Source organism: Ammospiza caudacuta, chromosome 28 (genome assembly GCF_027887145.1).
Source record: "Ammospiza caudacuta isolate bAmmCau1 chromosome 28, bAmmCau1.pri, whole genome shotgun sequence".
NCBI lineage: Eukaryota > Metazoa > Chordata > Aves > Passeriformes > Passerellidae > Ammospiza > Ammospiza caudacuta.
Genome location: NC_080620.1, coordinates 1,540,001 through 1,560,438, shown reverse-complemented (window position 1 = coordinate 1,560,438; position 20,438 = coordinate 1,540,001). Strand labels below are relative to the sequence as shown.

At 52.3% G+C, this 20,438-nt stretch overlaps 2 protein-coding genes across 2 annotated transcripts in view; both read left to right on the top strand.

Moving 5' to 3' along the window:
- Window positions 1-2,475: 2,475 nt before the first annotated feature.
- LOC131569016 (cytochrome b-c1 complex subunit 10) lies at window positions 2,476-6,643 on the top strand. Its single transcript, XM_058821207.1, has 3 exons — window positions 2,476-2,540; window positions 3,679-3,813; window positions 6,399-6,643. Exons 1-2 carry the CDS (start codon window positions 2,491-2,493, stop codon window positions 3,797-3,799), a joined length of 171 nt encoding a protein of 56 aa, XP_058677190.1. The 5' UTR covers window positions 2,476-2,490; the 3' UTR covers window positions 3,800-3,813; window positions 6,399-6,643.
- A 5,552-nt stretch (window positions 6,644-12,195) lies between these two features.
- Window positions 12,196-20,438, top strand: part of MBD3 (methyl-CpG binding domain protein 3) — a 16,942-nt gene continuing 8,699 nt past the window's right edge. The window contains exons 1-3 of the mRNA XM_058821131.1: window positions 12,196-12,296; window positions 16,085-16,141; window positions 18,231-18,390. Coding sequence (XP_058677114.1) covers window positions 12,283-12,296; window positions 16,085-16,141; window positions 18,231-18,390 — 231 coding nt within the window. The 5' untranslated portion in view covers window positions 12,196-12,282. The remainder of the gene's footprint in view (window positions 12,297-16,084; window positions 16,142-18,230; window positions 18,391-20,438) is intronic.

The following is a 20,438-nucleotide window of genomic DNA, read 5'->3' as shown; positions in this document are numbered from 1 at the left end:
TTTCCTCCTGTCCTGTTCTTTGCTCCCTGGGAGCACAGCCCAACCCCACCTGGCTCCATTCTCCTGCCCCTCAGGCTCCAAGGTCCCCCAGGACTGTCACACAATTACAGATTGATTTGGGCTGAAAGGATCACAAAGCCCATCTCATTCCACTGCCTGCCACAAGTGGGGACACCTTCCACTGGACCACAAGCTCCATCCAACGTGGCCTTGGACACTTCCATAGCCGAGGCCTCTGCCTGGGAGCACCTTCCTTCCCCAGGTTTGCTGCCTGTGCTCTCACTGTGCTGCCCCAGAGCAGAACAGTCCAGGCTGAGAAGTGGCTCTGGCAGTGGCTGCTTGAATCTCCCTTAGCCTTGGGTGCCTTCTCTCAGCAGTGAGGCAGCTCTGCCCTTCCCGAGCTGCTCCGGGTGCATGGAATGACATTCCTTCCTTAGGCTGCATCATAAACCACAGAATCATTAAAATTGGGAAAGACTTTGAAGATCACCCAGTCCAACCATTAACCCAGCAGCACTGCCATGTCCACCACTAAAAATGTTCTCAAGAGCCACATCCATGCATTTTTTTAATGTTTATAGGGATGGTGACTCCACCACTGCCCCAGGCAGCCTGTGCCAGCCGTTTACAGCTCAGATCCAGGCTGGGTAGGAGTGTGTGCTTGGGATTAGCCTGGAACGTGGATGCTCAACAAATGCACAAGGTGGAGCATAAAGCAGGCGAGTCCCAGTGCCCAGAGCAGGCTTTGGGCTGGGAGAGCTGGTGAGGACAGGAGCAAGGAGCAGCACAGAGGAGCTGCTGAGAGCATACAGCTTCCCAAGAGCAGAGCAGTGGCCACCAAGTGAGCTCCTGCCAGCACTCCCTCCCTGGAGATGAGCTGAGATGAGGCTACCGGATCCTGTGGCAAATGTCATGTCATGTTTGCACCGCCACACAATCACAGAATCACAGAATGGTTTGGGTTCTAAGGGATCTTAAAGCTCATCCCATGGGCAGGGAACCTTTCCACCATCCCAGGCTGCTCCAAGCCTGGTCCAGCCTGGCCTTGGACACTTCCAGGGACCCAGGGGCAGCCACAGCTGCTCTGGGGTGTCTGTTCCAGAGTTCCTCCTGCATGTTCACAAGAGGCTGAGCAGCTCTGAGCAGAGCCTGGGGAACATTATGGAATTGATGGTGATTTTATGATGCTGTCCTGAAAAACCTAGCTGGAAACTCCCTCTCCTGTTGGGGGAGACTGAGCAGCCATGACGCAAACAGAGGGTTTGCAGGGGCACTGATGGGCTCTGGGGACACCACTCTGGGTAGGGGGCATTTCCCTCCAGCACAAGAGGATGGGAAGGGACAGTGTGGGGACACTGCCACCCCTCAGGGCCCATGTGCCCTCTCCAGCCTGGGGACATCCTGTGCCCTCAGGGCTCGTGTCCCCTCTCTGTTGTGAAGACAGGCCTCATGTCCCCTGTGCAGTGCAGGGGCAGCCAGTTTCCCTAGGGCAGCTGCTGTCCTCCCTCCACTGTGCGGACAGCCCATCCCCTCGGCCCGTGTCCCCTCAGGGCTCATGTCCTCTCAGGGCCAGTGTCAGGGCTCTTGTCCCTCCCCAGCATGGGGATAGACCATCCCTTCAGGGTTCGTGTCCCCTGTTCGGTGTGAGGACAGCCTGTCCATCCATCCCACATGTCCATTCATCTCTGTCTCACATGTCAATCTCTATCCCACCTGTCCACAGAGCCACGAGGTGCAGTTGAAGCTGCAGGTGATCGCCTCTGACCCCGCCCCTGTCCACTTGTTCCACCTGTCCATCCATCCATCCATCCATCCATCCATCCATCCATCCATCCATCCATCCATCCATCCATCCATCCCACCTGTCCATCCCACCTGTCCATCTTCCCGTCCCCTCAAGCTGTGTCCCCTCAGGTCTCACGTCCCCCTCCAGCACAGAGACAAGCCCATCCTCTCAGGGCTCGTGTCCCATCAAGCCCCGTGTCCCATCAAGCCCCGTGCCCCATCTGGGCTGGCGTCCCCTGGGCTGGTGTCCTTAGTGCCCGTGTCCCCTCAGGGTGGCCCGTGTCCCCTTCAGGGTGGACCATGTCCCCTCAGGATGCCTCGTGTCACCTCAGGATGGCCCATGTTCCTTCAGGGTGCCTCGTGTCCCCTCAGGATGGTTTGTGTCCCCTTAAGACCCTTGTCCCCGCAGGGTAGCCCATGTTACCTCAGAGTGGCTCGTGTCCCCTCAGAGTGGCTCGTGTCCCCTCAGAGTGGCCCGTGTCCCCTCACAGCCCGTGTCCCCTCACAGCCCGTGTCCCCTCAGGACTCGCGTCCCCTCAGGGCTGCTCGCGTCCCCTCAGCATAGCTCGTGTCCCCTCAGGTTCGCGCCCAGCCCCGCGCGGGGCCGGTTCGGCCGCAGCCCCGCCCCGCTGCAGCCCCGCGCGTGCTCGGAGCGGCCTCGCCGCCGCCGCTCGGGGTCACTTTGAGTGAGGCGGCGCCATCGCCATGTTGAACCAGCTGCTGGGGCCGCGCTACGCGGAGCTGCTGCGGACCTGGTGAGGAGCTGCCGGGCTGCCACGCCGCGCTGGGGCTGCCCGCTTCCACTCGAGCCTCTGTGTCCGCTCCGAGCCGGGCTCTGCTCCCCCTGCCCGGGTCTGTCCGCCCGCCCCGGGGCTCCGCGCTCCCCTCACCGCGTCCTCGAGGCACGGCCGCGCTCGCAGCGCGCTCTGTGGGAGCCTGAGGGAGCCTGAAGGGCATCCCGGCCCCTCCCCGAGGCCTCCCCGTTCCCTCCCCGCTCTCTGAGGGTCGCTGGGGACGGTGCTGGGGTGCGAAGCAGCGCTGGGGCCGGGCTGAGGGCCCGAGGAGCCGGGGAAGGGCTTGCGGCCCACCCGGCGCTGGCTGTTCCACGTTCGGTAATACACAGCAGTGCCGTGGGTGCCCTTTGCAGGGCTGTGGGAGGCAAGAGGACGGGGCAGAACCGACGGGATGTGGCGGCAGCCATGTATGGTAGTGTGTCTTCTCTTCGCTGTGCAGTAGTCTTTTTAAGTGAAAGACTATGAACTTCTTCCTGTCAAATATCTTGGCGCCCTGAAGACTAATGCTGTTCCGTGTCTTTGAGGTTTTTTCAGTATTTCTGTGTCCAGCTTGGTCACCACGAGATCAGAAGGACCCAAAGCTGTTGGAGAGTGCCCAGAGGAGGGACACGGAGCTGGGGAAGGGCTGAGGAGCAGCTGAGGGCACTTGGCTCGTTCAGCTGCAGCCCAGGAGACTGAGGGGAGGCTCCTCGGGGGCTGCAGCTCCTCCCCAGGGCAGGCACAGGGGCAGGGGCTGAGCTCTGCTCTGGCACAGGGACGGGAGCCCAGCAAGGGCTGCAGCTGTGCCAGGCCTTGGCATGGAGCTCAGGGCAAGGTTCTGCCCCCCGAGGCTGCTGGGCACTGCCCAGGCTGCCCAGGGAATGGTGCCAAGGCTGCCAGAGCTGCAGGAGCTCCCAGGGCTGCTCAGGGTGGGGGTGTTGGGGTGGCTGGGCAGGGTTGGGATCAATGATCCCTATGGATGCCTTCTCACTCAGGATATTCTGGAATTCTAAGCTCTTTTCCTGATTGAAGTGCCTTTCTCAGGTACCTCAGCCATGAGCATCTGCCAAGCCTTTCCCAGTGGTAATTTGTTGTTTCCCTGGGTGTGTCTCTCCTTTAGGACCCCCACCCTAGCGACATGGGGTGGTGTGGCTGGCATTGGGGTGATCTGGGCCACAGACTGGAAGCTGGTCTTGCAGTACGTTCCCTACATCGGCGGCAAGTACAAAACTGAAGACTGAGCTTCCCCCTAATGGTGAGTTTTGTTTGTGCATCTCTTGGCTTAATAGAATTATAAAGTCACAGAATCCCAGATGAGTTTAGGTTGGAAGGACCTTAAAGCTCACCCTGCTCAGCCCCTGCCATGGGCAGGGACACCTTCCACTATCCCAGCTTGCTCCAAGCCCTGTCCAGGACAGCCTAGCCTGGAACACAATAACCCTGTGTTGGTGTGACAGTGGATATTTCTTCTTTGCCTGGGGCACAATAATTTTTTTTTTTTATTTTTTAAATGGAGCTTCACAGAGCACCAAAGGATGAAATATTCATTAGAATATGTTTTTCAATTATTATTTTGCAAGCAGCAGGTTTTCCACAACATAATGCAGTTCTTAAGAGGTCAAATCAAGCTAATTTGGAACTTTTGACTTATCTTTACGTCTGTTCCTGAGCAGAAGAGCTACAAGCTCAGGGCTAGTATTGTGACTATGCAAATTCAGACTCCCCTCTGCTCCTTGTAACTGGTATTAAAAGTAAATTGCTGGTTATTGTATTCCATAAATGTGGGATCTCAGCACCTCAGGACTGAGGTGCAGAGTGACCGAGACCACCCTTGGGGGGCTCGGGAGTCCTGGAATGCTGCCAGAAGTGTCTGGTGGCTGGACTTTGATCCTGCACAGGAGACGACACCTGTATGAGGATGGGAGGATTTCACTGGGGTAAATGGTGAAGGGATAAGTTAATTAGAGAGTGAAACACAGGGTTTAGGATTTCTGTGCAGGGGGGGTCTAAAGAAGTAAGATGGAGGAATTGGGGCGTGTCCTGTCCTTCTTCTTCTTCTTGACCTCCATCTTCTGTGGTGATGGTGGCACTTTGGGATTGGTTATTACTAAAAGTGCACTGGTTAATAAGGGTAAAAGGTATTGGGGAAAATTGATAAATATTGTATACGTAACTTTGAGTATAAAGATAGGTGACCGCCCCGGGGGCTCTCAGTGTGCCCATGGCTGGCTGCTGGGCAGACCTCTGTCGGGCCGAGAGAAAATCTTTTAGATAAACAATTAATAAACACCGAGACCAAGAAAAGATCTGAGGCCTCTTCTCGTCCTTTGAAGCGCGGGCTGCCCAAGGCCACCTCGGGCCTTTCCAGGTCACCTAAACAGCCGAGAAACCGACACATAAATTCATTGGAAGGTTTGCTTTCTCCAGGTTTTGGTTCTTTTCCTTCTTTAAATGCATACCAGAAGTGCTGATCGGAATGTTCTGAAAGTTTGACCATTCCTAAAGCTGGAACAGCAATTGTATAATCCTTCTGTAGGGGCTCTAACTGCATATTCTTTTTAGAAGGCAGGCTTTGATTTTCTTTATTCCTTGCTGCAGATAGAAGGGAGTCAGGAAGATTTTTCTATTCATTAAAGGATGCTAATGGAGAAACTCTGAGTCCAGAGCAAACTCTGTCCACCTCAGGGTTTGTTTCTTCTGGTCAGAATAACAGAATTACGTCTAAATGTTGATTAATGCAAGTGAGCTATTTCTGTCCAGCTACACAGTGCTTTGTAGGGAAGTCAGTCAGTTTGGAAAGTACAGACAGTGCTTTTTATGTCCTTTTTCAGCAATAGTTGTTGCAGTTTAAACAATTTACTGTTTGCAAACTTTGTATTGCACAGATCCTTCTGTGACCAAGAGAGGGATGAAACTTGTTTTGGAAGTCAGCTGAACTGGAGGGATTGTGGGTCATTGTGATGTTTACAGCCAAGTCATAGAACCATAAAATCACCCAATGGTTTGGGTGGGAAGGGTCCTCAAAGCCCCTTCAGTGCCACCCCTGCCATGGGCAGGGACACCTTCCACCATCCAAGCCCTGTCCAGGATGAAAAGTTTTCAATTGGAAAAGCTCTCAAGTTATGTAGTGGCAATTAAATTACCTTTCCTTCCTTAAAAATTGTCAGTAGTAGGAGCCCAGCCTATTCCTGAGCCAACAGCCTGTGTTTTCCATTTTGAAGTAAGAACTTGGTGGGAAGAGAAGCTGAGAAAGGAGATGTGTCTGTGGTGGGCTGTGCTGCCCACCTACACCTGGATCAGCTCCTGTACCTGAAACTTCTGCCTGGATCCTGGAGGATCCTGAAATCTCTCAGTTGGCTGCTGTATAGAAATGTGCCCTTTGTTGATAGAGTGACAAAACTATCTTTTGTCTCCTTAAAAAGAGCCTAGAAGTTTCTCTTCAATTAGGTGAAAAGACACCTCATAGAACTTGGGAGATTTCACCATAAACTCAAGGATAGCTAATTGAATAAAAGCCAATTACTAGAGCAATTTACTAGAAAGAGAACAAAGAAACTAATGGCTTTTGTGAGGTGTTTTACCAGGAGCAAGGACCTCCTGCACCTAGCTCGGTTTTTCTCTGTAAAGTTTTGTTATTTTGCCTTTTGTTAAATTTTTCTGTTTCCAACACTACCTCAAAAGCCATCCTGCTGATTTTATGCCTTCTAAGGCAGCTGAACTATCTTGGGTGTGAAACAGATCTCCAAGAGCTGATGAGACCTGGCTTGAGGAGACCCCAGTTTCCCTGCTGTGGCTGTGTGCAGGAAGCTCTGCTTAACCACTGCTCTGTGTTTGTTGTAGGATTCTTTGCTGGAGAGTGTCTGGAGCCATCCGTCCCTGAGACCCTGCTGGGGTGACCCTGAAATCACTACAGATTCTGCAACAAGCTGTGCTCTGTCTGTGTGTCTGTCTGTCCCATGAACAGCTGTGAGCAAATTCACCCTCACTGACCACTTCCTCTGAGCACTTTCCCAGCACATCTTGCCCTGATGGGAGCAGTTTATAAACCAGGTGTACAATGTACAAAATAAACCAAGTGAATGATTTTTGGGGGCTTGGGTTTTTTAGGATTTGGTGGGGGTGTGTGTCTTACCTTCTCAGTCCATATTCTTAAGACCAGGTTCCTGGTTTGGTTTTGGGTTACAGAATCATGGAATGATTTGGGTTTGGGTTGGGACACCTGACACCATCCCAGGTTGCTCCAAGCCCTGTCCAGCCTGGCCTTGGACACTTCCAGGGATCCAGGGGCAGCCACAGCTGCTCTGGGCACTGTGTTACATCTTCAGCTTCTTGGACTGTGTGTCCTAAGGCAGGTCTGCCACATGTTTGCCTCTTTTCCTGTGCAGGTTCCTCAGGAATCAACCACTGGCTGCTAGGATGCTGGGCTTGATGATTTATTTATATCAATTACAGCTCTTGAGCTACTCTTAGGGATGTGTTGATTTTAGGCTCATCATTCCTGGATCATTGTGGCCTCATGGATGCAGTTAACTTTTCACAGCCAATACTACAGAGTTTCATGGTAGCAGATTCCTAAAATGTAGTTTAAAGAAAGGATTTGGGGTTTTTAACATCAATTCATGGACCCCTTAAATGATCTATTTTTTAAGTTTTTCTGGCTTAATCTAGAGGCTTGAGGAAGGCAGGCTCCAAATCCTGGCTCTCTTTGTACCAGGATGAAAAACGGGTTCAGAGAGCTGCTCAGTTCTTAATTTGGGGTTTAAGTAGAAAAATAATCTATATTATCAATTAATAGATCTATTATTTGTGAACTTAAATCAGTGGTGAAACAACCCCTTAACACAAGCCTTCAGATGAGAGTTCTTAGCTGTTAGAAAACCCCTACACAACCCTTTAGATGAGAGTTTTTAGCTGTTAGAAAAAGGAAGAATGAGGATTATTTTGCTCTGGTCCCTGCCACTCAGCCACAGATGACTCAGACTCAGGGGCAAAAAGTTCATCCCTTTTCACAAAGACCAGAATTTACAAACAAACTTCCTCTGTGTGAGAACAGGGTCACTGTTTTCTCTCTGCTTAGTGCCCAATTTCATCTTCCTAGAATGTTTGGCTGTAATGCAAGGTTTGAATCTCTTTAGGGAAAATCCCAGTTGTGGCTGTGCTGCCCATGTGTCACTGTCAGGGCTGTGTCACCCTCAGAGATGTTTCTGTGGGAAACTGGTGGAGAACCTGCCCAAACAGTGGCACTATGCAGGACACTTGGATTACTTAATTAACAGTAAAATTTCTTAGTGTTGCTTCACCATCATCATTATTAATTAATTTGGGGCAAAGAATATCATTTTCACATGTAAAAACTGCCTTTGCTGCTCTGCTGTGTCCACTAAGATGCAATCACAGAATCCTGGAATATCCTGAGTGGGAAGGGACCCACTGGGATCATCAGGGCAGCCCTGGCCCTGCACAGACACCCCAACAATCCCACCCTGAGCACCCCTGAGAGTGCTGTCCAAACACTCCTGGAGCTCTGGCAGCCTTGGGCAGCTTCCCTGGGATATGGAATCATGGGATAGTGGTGCTGATTCCTCAGGCTGTCCCATCCCTGCTCCAGCAGTGCTCCTGACTGACCTGCAGGAGATCAGAGCCTCCCCTTCACCTCAGGGTGCTGAGAGTGCAGCTTTGACAGCAGCAGCCTCTGCCTTACATAGGGGGCTGATACTGATCCATTTCCAGCCAAATTGTGCCTGGAAATTTGGGAAGTTCTTGGGAAGTGGATGTTCTGTCAGCCTGGCCTTGCACAGCAGCAGGATTGTAATCTCAGCTCTGGACAGCTCAGTCCCTGCCCTTACTTTCCCTGTGTGACACACCTGGGCAGGGTGGGTGTCACCTGCTGCTTCAGAAATTCCCTGGATTTGCCTTGTTCCATGGCATGGAGATCTTTGGGAAGGCTGGAGCTGGGGGTCTGTGGTGTCCATCCCCCTGAGAACCCCAGGGTCCCCGAGCTGGCAGTCAGTGGTGACAGTCACCTTTACACAGCCCCAGTGGCAGAGGTGTGCCCAGCAGGTGAGATGAGATACTGAAAGGAGAAAAACATATTTAAAATCCCAGCTGTGTGCACAGGCAGCTCTGCAAGGAGTGCACAGAGCTTGGATTTGTTTGGGGATTGTTCAGCTCCTTGTTTTTCGTGCACCACTTCCAGTGATGGATTTATTGCTAATTAACCCTAGAATTAGTGTGTAACTGGTTTAATTGCTATATTTCTTTTGCTACAAGAGCAAGAAACACACTCTTGAAAATACCTTCTGCATTCTTGGGCAAGTCTCTGTTAAAATTCAAATAATTACTGTTCAAGTGGCATGGGTGATCTTTCAAATTTTTAATATCCTAGCATTGCCTCTCTTCTAACAGTTAATTATTTTCATAAAGAGCTATGAACGCCACATACGTTAGGAACAAAATAAAAACAATGACCTGACAGAGGGGGAAAAAGCTCCCCCTCCCAAACTTGGAGAGGGCCCAGAGGTAGCTTTGGATTTAGAGCTGTGGGTTGATGTAAAGGGAGGCTTTGCATTCCTCCTGCCTCTTCCAAGTGTTTGCCCTTGTGGTGGTGCACCCACTTCACTTCTCTCCTGGAATGTGCCAGTGGAGCTGGGACAGGGTTTTCTCATTCACTGCAGCCACCTGAGCACTGGGAGCCTGCCCAGCCCCTGTTGGTCTCTGCTCCTGGAGCAGTCTCTGCTGGGGCTCCTGGGTTGGGAATTCCGTGGCCAGCCCTGCTCTGGAATAATCTCCTCAGCTGGCTCTGGGAATGCAGAGTAGGAAGCTTCAAACCAGGGATACCTGCAGAGTGAAATCAAGAGTTTTTCTGTCAGGATATCCTGCTGCTTCTTTCCATGTCTGACAACAACTGATTTTGGTGATTTTTGGGATCATCTGCTCATCCTGGGGCAACACAGAGTCTCTGGCAGCTGAATCCACTTTCAGCTGGTGCTTCTACCTGCAAATACCTCACCTGGCAGTGTTCCCAGAGGAACACTGGAATATCTTCCCTTCAGCTCAAGAGTTCATTTCTACTCAAACATTTCACGCAGTCCTAGGAGAGAGTAAATGTTTCCCTCCCCCAAACCGGTGCCAGCTGCCAGTGAAAACTAATTTTCCACCTCCGGATACCCTCAGCTCGAGGTCCAGAGGACGTGTGGGGATTCTCCCACAGACTGCCTGTGACACTCTTCCACATCCAAACAGCTCCACTTGCTCCCAGCTCTGCCAGTTCATTCTTAAAAAACATCACTGAAGGTTTCACCGTGCTTCAGTTTCCGTTTTGCACTCCAGAGCTCCACATCAGTACAAGTTTTTGGTTACAACAGTATACATTGAGCTGGATTTGAGGTTTGGGGTGTTTTTATTACAAAAAAAAAAAAAAAAAAAACAAAACAAAACAGGGAAGTGCATTGATGAAAAATAGTGTGGGTTTGATCAATAGTAAGAATTGGAAGTTTTCCATTTCTTTTGTGCAAGATTGAAGGAAATAAAAGCAATGGCAGAGCGAGATGAGACATTTCCTACCTGTGAGCCCAGAGGAGACAACACAAACCCCCACACCCGGTTCCTGGGGAGCCGGAATGCCTTCGGGGCAAAGCTCAGCATCGATCACATTAAAGACACCATCTCCACCCGCACGGATCTTAAACCTTTTTAAACAAAGTAAATGTAACCCAGCACCTAGGGGCGCACCGGGCTCTTGGGAATTGTTTCCCGTTTCTACTCCCGAGATGGACAATTTGCAGCCCGTTGTGGGGGTGTGGGCTTCCCTCGCATCCCTGATAAGTCTCACATCCTCCCTCATCTCCTGCTGCTTTTCAAACGAGGGAGTTTGAAACGAGTGAGTGAGCCCCGACTTGAAAAGAAAAAGGCAGCAAGCAATTCCCAACAACGTGATGTTTAATGATGGCTAGTGCTGGTTCCTGCCCTTGAGACAGACTGGGGATGAGAGGTGCTGTGGGAAGGGCCCTGGGGGTCCTGGTCAGTGCAAGTTGGATCTGAGTCACTGCTGGGTCCTGGCAGCCCCAAGGGCCACCCTGTGCTGGGGGCACCAGGCCCAGGGAGGGATTGTCCCACTCTGCTCTGCCCTGGGGCAGCCTCAGCTCCAGTGCTGGGGGCACTTTGGGCACCACGAGATCAGAAGGACCCAAAGCTGTTGGAGAGTGCCCAGAGGAGGGACACGGAGCTGGGGAAGGGCTGAGGAGCAGCTGAGGGCACTTGGCTCGTTCAGCTGCAGCCCAGGAGACTGAGGGGAGGCTCCTCGGGGGCTGCAGCTCCTCCCCAGGGCAGGCACAGGGGCAGGGGCTGAGCTCTGCTCTGGCACAGGGACAGGAGCCCAGCAAGGGCTGCAGCTGTGCCAGGCCTTGGCATGGAGCTCAGGGCAAGGTTCTGCCCCCCGAGGCTGCTGGGCACTGCCCAGGCTGCCCAGGGAATGGTGCCAAGGCTGCCAGAGCTGCAGGAGCTCCCAGGGCTGCTCAGGTGGGGGTGTTGGGGTGGCTGGGCAGGGCTGGACTCCATGATCCCTGAGGGTCCCTTCCAGCTCAGGATATTCCAGGATTCTAAGTTGCTGCCAGCTGGGGACTGGAGGAAGCGCTGGTTATTGACACAAATAGAGTTTGATGTCAGACCAGAGCGGTGGCCAGACAGAATGGACACACTGCTGTGGACACCCCTGCTGTAGCGTCCAACACTGATCCCTTCCAACTGCTGCTCCAAGCAGGATTCGTAACAAAAAGCTAATACATCATTCATTAAAGGAAAATTGATTTCTCTGACTTGCTTTGGGAAGGAGGCTGCCTTGTGGTGTTTCTCAGCATGTGGATACTGGAATGCAATGGCAGGAACACAGCAGCTGGGATTCAGGTGCTGGCTGGTGTCTCATTCCCAAAGCTGGGGTTCCCAGGTGGCCGTTCCTCGGCAGACACCTTTCCTGGCAGTACCACAGCCGGGAATTTGCCACTGCAGCTGCAGTAGGTGTTGGTTTACACGCTTTCCTGAAAAACTTTTCATTGCTTTGTCTTCACTCCAGTTCCTCGTGTGCAGATTTCCCTTTTTTATGTTTTTTGTTGTTGTTGTTGGGTTTTATTGAGCGGTATTTTTTAGTATACTTCAGTTGCACGGCACGAACCCCGAGCCCCCCCGGGGGCAGCCCCAGGGCAGGGGGCCGGTTCTCCCCGGGGGTCCGGGCGGGTCCGCAGCCCGGGGCGCGGGGCGGGGCCGGGGGTCGCAGGGCCGCCAGTGCGGCCGGGGCGGGCGCGGGGGAAGATGCCCAAAGCGGCGCTGCCGGGACACCGGGGGGGCCCGCGGCGCTCGGCGCTGGGGTAAGGCCGGCACCGTGCGGGTTCGCCGGGGGAGCGGGGCTGGCACGGGGGGGGCACCACGCGGGGGCGGCGGGGGGAGGGACTATATGCGGGCGGAGGGATCCGGGCGCGGCGGGCGGTGGGAGGCGGCTCGGTGGGTGGAAGGGGCGGGCGGAGGGAGCGGCGCGCACCGGACGGCGGGAGCGGGGCCAGGGCCGGGACCGGCACCGGGAGCGCAGCGGGAGCGGGACGAGCCGGGCCGCGGCGCCGCCTCCCGGGGGCAGCGGGAGCGCGGAAGGGCCGGCGGCGGCAGGAGAGCGCGGCGGCCGGGAGGAGCCGGCGGGAGGCGGCCGGAGCCAGGCGGGAGCGGGCCGGGAGGAGCCGCCATGGAGCGGAAGAGGTGGGAGCGCTCGGCGGGGCCGCCCCGGGCGCGGGGGGCCGGGCCGGTGCCGCAGCCACAGGTGGAGGGGAAGGGAGCGGGGAGCCGGCCCGGGGCGGCCGCGGGGGGCCGGGGATGCTCGGCCCCCCTCAGGGATCGGGGAGCGCCGTGAGGAGCCCCCGCGTCCCCTCAGAGCGGCTCCTGCCCCGCGGGCACTCCGGGTTCTTTATTCTCGAAGGAGCAGCGCGGGGGGTGCTCCTCCTTCCCCGGGGCTCGCTCCGCTGCCCTCTGGGTGCGCTCGGGGATTGCGGGGAGGGAGCCCGGGCTGCTCGCGGTGCTGCCCCCGGGGCGGGTCGGGATGCGCCTTGCCGGGAGTGTGGCTGCGGGGGGAGCACACGGCCCGGGAGCTGGAGGGGTGCTATTTATAGCCCTGCATGGCTCATACGGCTGTAGGAGGCCATATGGATCCTCCCCGCACCCACGAGGCACCCGCGGGCTGAGGTGTGAAACTCGGGTCCAGCGGGAGCTGCGAACGCAGCAGGAGCTGTCCCTGTGTCCTCACCTGGCCCTGCCTGTCGGGAAAATCCAAACCCTCAACTTCTGCCTCTGACACAGGATCCTCACAGCACGGTTTGGGTTGGGAGGGACCTTGAAGCCCATCTCATCCCACCCTGACATGAGCAAGGACACATTCCACTGGACCCGGTGGCTCCCAGCCCCGTCCAACCTGCCCTTGAACACTTCCAAGGATGGGACAGACACAGCTTTAGCTCCAGGTTTCATTTTTAGAATCAGGTTATGGTTGTGAGAAAAGGGGACTGAACCAGAAAGTGCCATCCATCCTCGACAACGTGAAGCGGCTTCAGCTGCTGCAGCTCGGAGGCTGAGGGCAGGATGAGACCACCAGCAGCAGCTGAAAGCTTCAGAGATTCTGTTTGTTTGTCCTAGAACTTGTTTGTTTAGTTGCAGTGTTGGAGATAAACATTAAAAAAAGGGGAAGAGAGGATAAGCAGTATATTTTTATTCCAAAATTTCTATGGGTTTTCCCTTTGTATCAATTTGGACAGAGATCAAAGGTAGAATAGAGCTTTGTTGCGCTAATTTTTGGTTTCTGTTGCATTTTGCATTACCTCAGAGTGGCAAATGCAGGTGTGGCAGTTCAGTAATACCTGTGGGACTTCTGCCTGTTGTTTACCTGGGTAATTGTTCTGTCCAGCTCCCAGGCACGCACACATGCAGGGAGGGTTTGTGGAAAACCCCCTGTGAGATGTGTGTGAGCCAGTCTCTGGCTGGAAATTCCATCTTCCTCCAGGTCCTGAGTGCCTGGACAGGTTTTTACAGCCAGTCCTCGAACCTCATCCTTAGGAGAGTTTCTGGCTGAGAGGGTGGGACTTGTGAGCAGGAGAAGTGCAGGGATGGAGGATTTCAGGAAGAAAATTGTGTCAGGGATTTTGTCAAAGTGGCAGGTTGTCTTTGAGAGAGTTCTGGCTCCCTTCAAACTCGGGGTTCTCACATGGGGGAAGGAGAATTTAGTGCTGCTTTGTGGGGCTTTTTTTCTGCAGAGTGTTTTTCTCCTGAAGGTTTGATGGCCAAGTGTCAGAAATTTGGGATTGCTGCTCGTCTCTGCCTCAGGATGTTGACATCACTGTGCTGGGAAACTTCACACTCTTGTGTGAAACTTATTTTGTTGAGAATTCCTTACCTTTGCAGCACAAATGTAAGAAGTTGGAAGGGAATGTTTTTAACACTCCTCCAAAGATATTTTGATCAGTACAGTCTTTTCCAAAAAAAATTGTGGAGCAAAATGCTTTCACTGAGTCTGTCCTTTGCTTTTCCTCTGTTGCTTGGGTTTGCCTGCAGGGAAGCTCATAATTTCTCATATGAGAAGGAAACAGCCTCAAGTTGCACCAGGGGACTTTTAGGTTGGGTATTAGAGAGATTTTTTTTCATGGAAAGGGTTATAAAGGATTAGAACAGGCTGCCCGGGGCAATGGTGGCGTCATCATCCCTAGAAATATTCAAAAAACATGTGGATGTGACACTTGGGGACATGGTTTAATGGTGAACGTGTGGTGGTGCTGGGGTGATGGTTGGATCTGATGATCTTAAAGGTCTTTTCCATCCTTAATTCCACGACTCCTGAATTGAGCCCTGCAAAATCATCTGGTTGTAATTTTGTTTGTCCCGGTGTTACGGAGCTGCCATTTGGGCTCCCCTTTAGGGATGTGATGCTTCTGGAAATTTGGGGAGATTTTGTGTCTCCAAGTGCTTTGTTTGGAGTTTTTGGGGGGGTTATTTTTGGTATGGTTGGAGTCCAAGTTGCTGAACGAAGACCCCCCTGTTGTCCTGCAGGGAAGGGGACATCATCCCTTGGGACAGCCCCACGGGGATGGGGACAGGTCAGGTCCCCGGGGCTGCTCCCTGGGGTGGGGCTGTGGCTGTGTAGGGCTGTGGGGTGCTCTGGGGCACATGGAGGTGTCACCCTCTGGCTTGGTGTGGTTTTCATGGCCGTGCCAGCCCCTGCCAGGGTGGCCCAGCTGAGTGTGGGACCCGGGGCAGGGGTGACTGGGGGTGCTGTGACAGAGGTGCTGGCACTGGTGGTTGTGCGGTGTTCTGGGGTCCCCATCTCCCTGTGAGGGTATCTCCTGCAGCCCTCCAGGAGCCCCCGCTACCGGGATTTGCCTGGAGCAGAGCTGGGGAGAGGAGTGAGCACGATGGAAAGCAAGAAGGAGAATCATTTTGTGTTCTTCCCTTGCCCCTCCAGCGGGGACCCGAGGCTCTGAGTGTCTGCTTTCAGTGCCCCGTTTTCCTGGGCTGTCCCTGCCTCCATTCCTTCCAGAGGCAGGCGGTGGCTGGCTTTGCTCAGGGTTTGGTTTTTTTCTTTTTTTTTTGCCTTTTGTCCCTCGCTTCCCAAGTTGTGCAGATCCTGTGCGGGCTAAATGGGAGAGCGGAGGGGTGGAGACTCAGATGAGGGAGGGAGGAGGGGAGAGGGCCTGGGCAGCCGCTCTCTCCTTAAGGATATAAGGCAGGAAACAAAGGCTGAGCTGCACATGGAGAGCAGGGACACCTGGCCCTTCAATGGGCTGCCCCGAACGGGCTCAATCTGCCCGCAAAAGTCTGGGAATGAGAGCCGGGGGTGCTCGGGGTGGCTCCGGCAGCCAGGTCTGTTTTGTTAGCGAGAACCAGGCGGCCCAAGCGAATAAAGCCCCGGAGCTGGTGATGGACGAGCGTGAAAAATCCTTTGCAAGTTGTAAACTCCTTTGCAGCTCGGCCTTTCACACGGGGAGCTGTGGCACAGCCTAATTCGGGAGCTCAGGATCAATCCGGGCTCTCAGCGTCGCTGCCTGGGGGTGTTACAGAGCAGAGGTTGGGCTTTGCAGCTTTCTACCAAAATGTCTCGTTTCTGGGCCTCTTTGTGCAAAACCAGGAGTGCAGGAGGGGCAGAAGGAGGGAAATTCTGTATTTTGTGACATTTTAAGTCACTTTAACATTGCTCAGAGTTCTGTGGTGCTGGGGGAGTTTCTGTGTGTCCTGATGTGCATCAGGGATCCCGCTCGAGTTTTGGGTTCCTGTGGCTCCCCCACACCTCTGACCCTCCCAGGTGTGTGTAGGTGCCCCAATGTCCTGCATGGTCCTGCCAGAGGGTCCCCAGGAGCTCCAGGGCACCCCATCCCTTCCTGTCTCAGTTCCCTGTCACCTTTTGCTCATAGCTTTGCTCCCTGCTCTGCTGTTGTCCCAGGGAGCCTGGGGGTGATCCTGCCTTTTGCAAGACCTAATCAGAATAAAAGTTTTTCTTCTGAACATTTCAGTGCTTTTCCTTTGGGCCAAGCTTCCCCAGGAAGAGACAGGACTCTCAGTCATTTCAGGTGGGTTTTTTGAGACTCTGAGCAGCTTTTGAGTTCTTCCTTGCAAAATGACCACAGCACATACTAAACACACAGAGATGAAGGGCTCTGTTCACTTAAAATCCTGTCTTCGACTGTACTGACTGTTCTGGAAGTTACTCTGCACTTTAATGCATTATTTTTAAACCTGCTAAGACACTAAACCCTAAATTAGAGCAGCAGATCTTGGAAGAGGAAGCCGTGCCATGTTCTTCATGTAGCAGGAGTTTTTCTTCCTGGCTTCACTGGCAGCAACAGCCCTGCCCTAAAGCTGCTGAGTTGGTTATTCCTCTCTCTGGATTGAGGCAAATAACTCCCTTTAGAGTTTGAAAAAGTTAATTCATGAATTTGGGGCTGGACACAGCCTCTGTTGCTTGGTCCTGCTCTGTGTTGTGTCCTGGCCCAAGTGCAGCTCCACAGGGAGCTGGTCCAGCTGAGGAATAACCAGTGGGGAGTGTTTCCTCCTCCTCCCCTGGCCTCCAAAGATGGATTATTTTCCTCAGCTGGTTCATTTGTGTGAGCAGTGGTGGTGGCAGGGAGGAGATCCAGGCAGGATAAGCAGCTTGGGAGCAGTTGGAGCCAGGAGCTTCCTCAGCAGATGCTGTGTGGGATCACCACAACCTTTCAGACTTAATTCCTTCCAGAGACTTTTTCTGATTTCGGTTTTACTGTAATTTATATTAAATTTATCTCAGTTTTTGGAGACCTTTTAATACTTGGGTACTTTCTGGGTTTGTTTTTTTTTTTTTTATCTATTTTTTTCACGCACAGCCTGACTTAACCTAATTGCTTTGTCACTGTCCTGTACCAGAAATTCTCTGCTCATGCTGGCTTTCCCCTAATAAAGCTTCAGGGCAGGAGACAATATGTGAACACTGACTTTTCCTTTTGCTTTGTTTTGTTGTTGTTAAGACCTTGGTAAGGCTATCAGTATCTCTCTCACCAGTGTGAGATAAGGGGGTAACTGGCATTTTTGGTCTTAAAATGCCTTCCAGCCCATTAACCTGTGATAGTGGGATGGGTATACAGGGAATGAACTCCTGGGTGTGAACTAGGACTGAATATGCAAGTTGCAAAGTGGAGAAAACCAGAAGTGAAAGTTATTGATAGAATAAAGAGGTGTTGTTTTGCTGCTCAGTGAGAAGGTGAAAAATACTTGGTGCTATCGTCTTTACAGTCCCACACTGCAGCCATAACACAGTGGCTTATTTTTGCTTTATGAATAAAAAAATAGCTTATGTTGGATTATTAAAAAAAAAAAAGAAATCCCCCAAAAAAACAAAACAAAAAAATCCCAACAACAACCAGAAAAAAAATAAAACAAAAAACCCAAACAAACAAATAAAAACCAAACCAAAAGAACCTCCTCAAAAAACAAACTAAAACAAAAAATACAACAAAACCCCAAAGAAAACATCAGTAAGAATTTGGAATAATTTATGCCTGCTCTCCAGGTTGAGTCTTTGTAGAAACCCAGGTGTTACAGAAGAGTCTCTCTTCCCTTTTGCCATTAATGGAAAGTTTTACAAGGTTTTGAAATTTATCTTTGCATCTCTTTGGATTCTTTATTTTGCAGCTTGTCAGTAGTTAACTTCTGGTTTTCTCTTTTTCTGAAGTCTTCAGGATGCTGCAAAAGACATAGAATCAAACCTGAATGTGCTGTTCAAGGGGCAGGGAGAGCAGACAAGGAGCATTTTTGGTGCTGGTCAAATGCAAGAGTCCTGAGAGAAGAAATTATACTTGAAAATGTGCATTTACTATGAGAGACAGCTGAATGAAAAGTGCATCTGTGCTGAGATCTCCCTTGATGGTTATTGTGTGCATTATGCTACATTTGTTTATCTGATCTGAATCTTCCTCTTGACATACCAAACCATTTTAACTTAATTTGTGCGTTCCACATGAGAAGCAGTCAATATGAAAACATTTCAAAGCTGAATGTGAGCTTCATCCTGCAAAGTCCAGCATGTGTTTTTGAGCATGGCAATAGAAGCCCTCCCTGCTGAGGTGCAGAGGAGGTGCAGGGGGACGGGGTGTCCCTGGGGGTGGACACCTGGTGTGTTTCTTGCAGCCCCAGTGGGAAGAAGTTCCGCAGCAAGCCGCAGCTGGCACGCTACCTGGGCAGCTCCATGGACCTGGGCACCTTCGACTTCCGCACGGGCAAGATGCTGATGAACAAAATGAACAAGAACAGGCAGAGGATGCGCTACGACTGCTCCAACCAGGCCAAAGTAAGAGAGTGAGAGGCTCTGCTGCTCCCCCTCCCTGCTGAGGAGCTGCCAGAGCAGCCTGGGAGAGAAGGGAGAATGCAGCAGTTCAGAGCTGGAGTGTGAATTGGAGCTGTGTCAGAACAGCTCTGCTGGTGGGGGTTGGACAAGTGCTGCTCCCGGGGGGTTGGTGCTGGGGAGGAGAGTTGTGGCACTGCTCAGTGTTCTGTGGAGGAGGGCAGGGAAGAGACTGTCACCTTCCTCAGTTCCCAGCACAAGGCAGGCATTGCCCTGTGGGAATGAGTGCAGAGGAGCCCCTCTGCTCTGGGAGAGCTGGGTGTACTCACCTGGACAGGAGAAGGCTCCAGGGACACCTCAGAGCCCCTTTTGGGGCCTGAAGGGGCTCCAGGAGAGCTGCAGAGGGACTGGGGACAAGGCCTGCAGGGACAGGACACAGGGAATGGCTCCCACTGAAAAAGTGAAACTTAGATGGGAAAAAAATCCCATTTAGATGGGAAAAAAATCGTATTTAGATGGAATATTGGGCAGGAATTGCTCCCTGGCAGGAGAAGAGAGGACTCCAGGGAGAGCTCAGAACCCCTTGAGGGCACTAAAGGGGCTCCAGGAGAGGGACTGGGGACAAGGCCTGCAGGAACAGGACACAGGGAATGGCTCCCACTGCCACAGGGCAGGGCTGGGTGGGAGATTGGGAATCAGAATTGTGGAATCCATCCCTGGAATGGATTTCCCAGAGCAGCTGTGGGTGCCCCTGGATCCCTGGCAGTGCCCAAGGCCAGGCTGGGCAGGGCTGGGAGCAGCCTGGGACAGTGGGAGGTGTCCCTGCCATGGCAGGGCTGGCACTGAATGGGCTTTAACATCCCCTCCAATCTAAACCATTCCAGGATTCTGTGATCCCTCTCCCTGCAGTGTGAGCTCACCTCCTCCAGCACAATCTGCTCCAGAGCCCCACATTCCTGGAGCTGTGCAGCAGCTCTGCCCTGCCCTTGCCTTTGCAGAGGAGAGGAGGGGTTTGGGTCCACAGGGATGAGGAGATGCTGCAGGAGAGATCAGCTCTGTGCTGCTGCCCCAGCTTTGGCACTGATGGAAGGGGAGGTGGCATTTGGGGCAAAAAGCCTGAGAGGGAAAAGAACTGTGAGGCCTATTTGCAGAACAAAATAAAAGGTTCTCTAGCTGTTAATTCAGGTTGTTGAGGTGTCAGGGTGGCAGTGTCAGGCTCCCTGTCTGGATTGATTGTCCCAACTCATTCCTCAGGATCTTCATCAGATGCTAAAATCCTTCCCAGAACCCAGCAGCTGCTGTGTATGCACCTAAACATTGAATGTGGAAAAGGCACAATGCTCATTTCTGAAATACATCAGCCAGTCAAGGATCATCTTCACGAGAGTGCTGGGAACATTTCTTACAGTCCTGGTGCTGCAGGGATATTTTGAGACCTGCCTTGAGGCAGAGAGCAGCAGCTCACACACCTCTCAGGCTAAAAATTCTGCCCAAAACTCTCAATAAATGTACAAATGTTATCACTGTCTTCTGCAAGGATTAGCACCCAGATGGTTCAGAATTATATTTGTCCTGAATACATCTTTTCTACATCTCATGAATAAATCTGTGAGGCAGACACAGTGTTTGCATCCCTGAGAACAAAGCGTGTCCTAGAGCCATTCCAAGAGTTGTGTCTTGGATTTTGGGAATGAGGAGCAGCCTTCCTGTGCTTCCCCTAACAGAAAATGCAGTCCTGTAGTGCAAAATTGATTATGAGCTGCATTTAAAAGCTGAGCTTTGTTCAGAACCAAAGGTAAAAAAAAGGGATTCAGCTTTCAGTGGTGTTGGTTAATTGGTCACAACTTGATTTAGAAGGAATTGTTTGGAGTAGTTTCTGGATTCAGAAATCAGCCTCTAAATCCCTGCTTGTAATTTTTTTATTTATTACAAATATTGTGTTGTAACCCTCTCTTTTAGTGATTACACATGGTTTGTTCTGACTCCTAAAGTCATTAAAAATGGGAGTAAAACTGATGTGTGTGAGCTCACATGGGAGGAGGCTGCTATGCTAA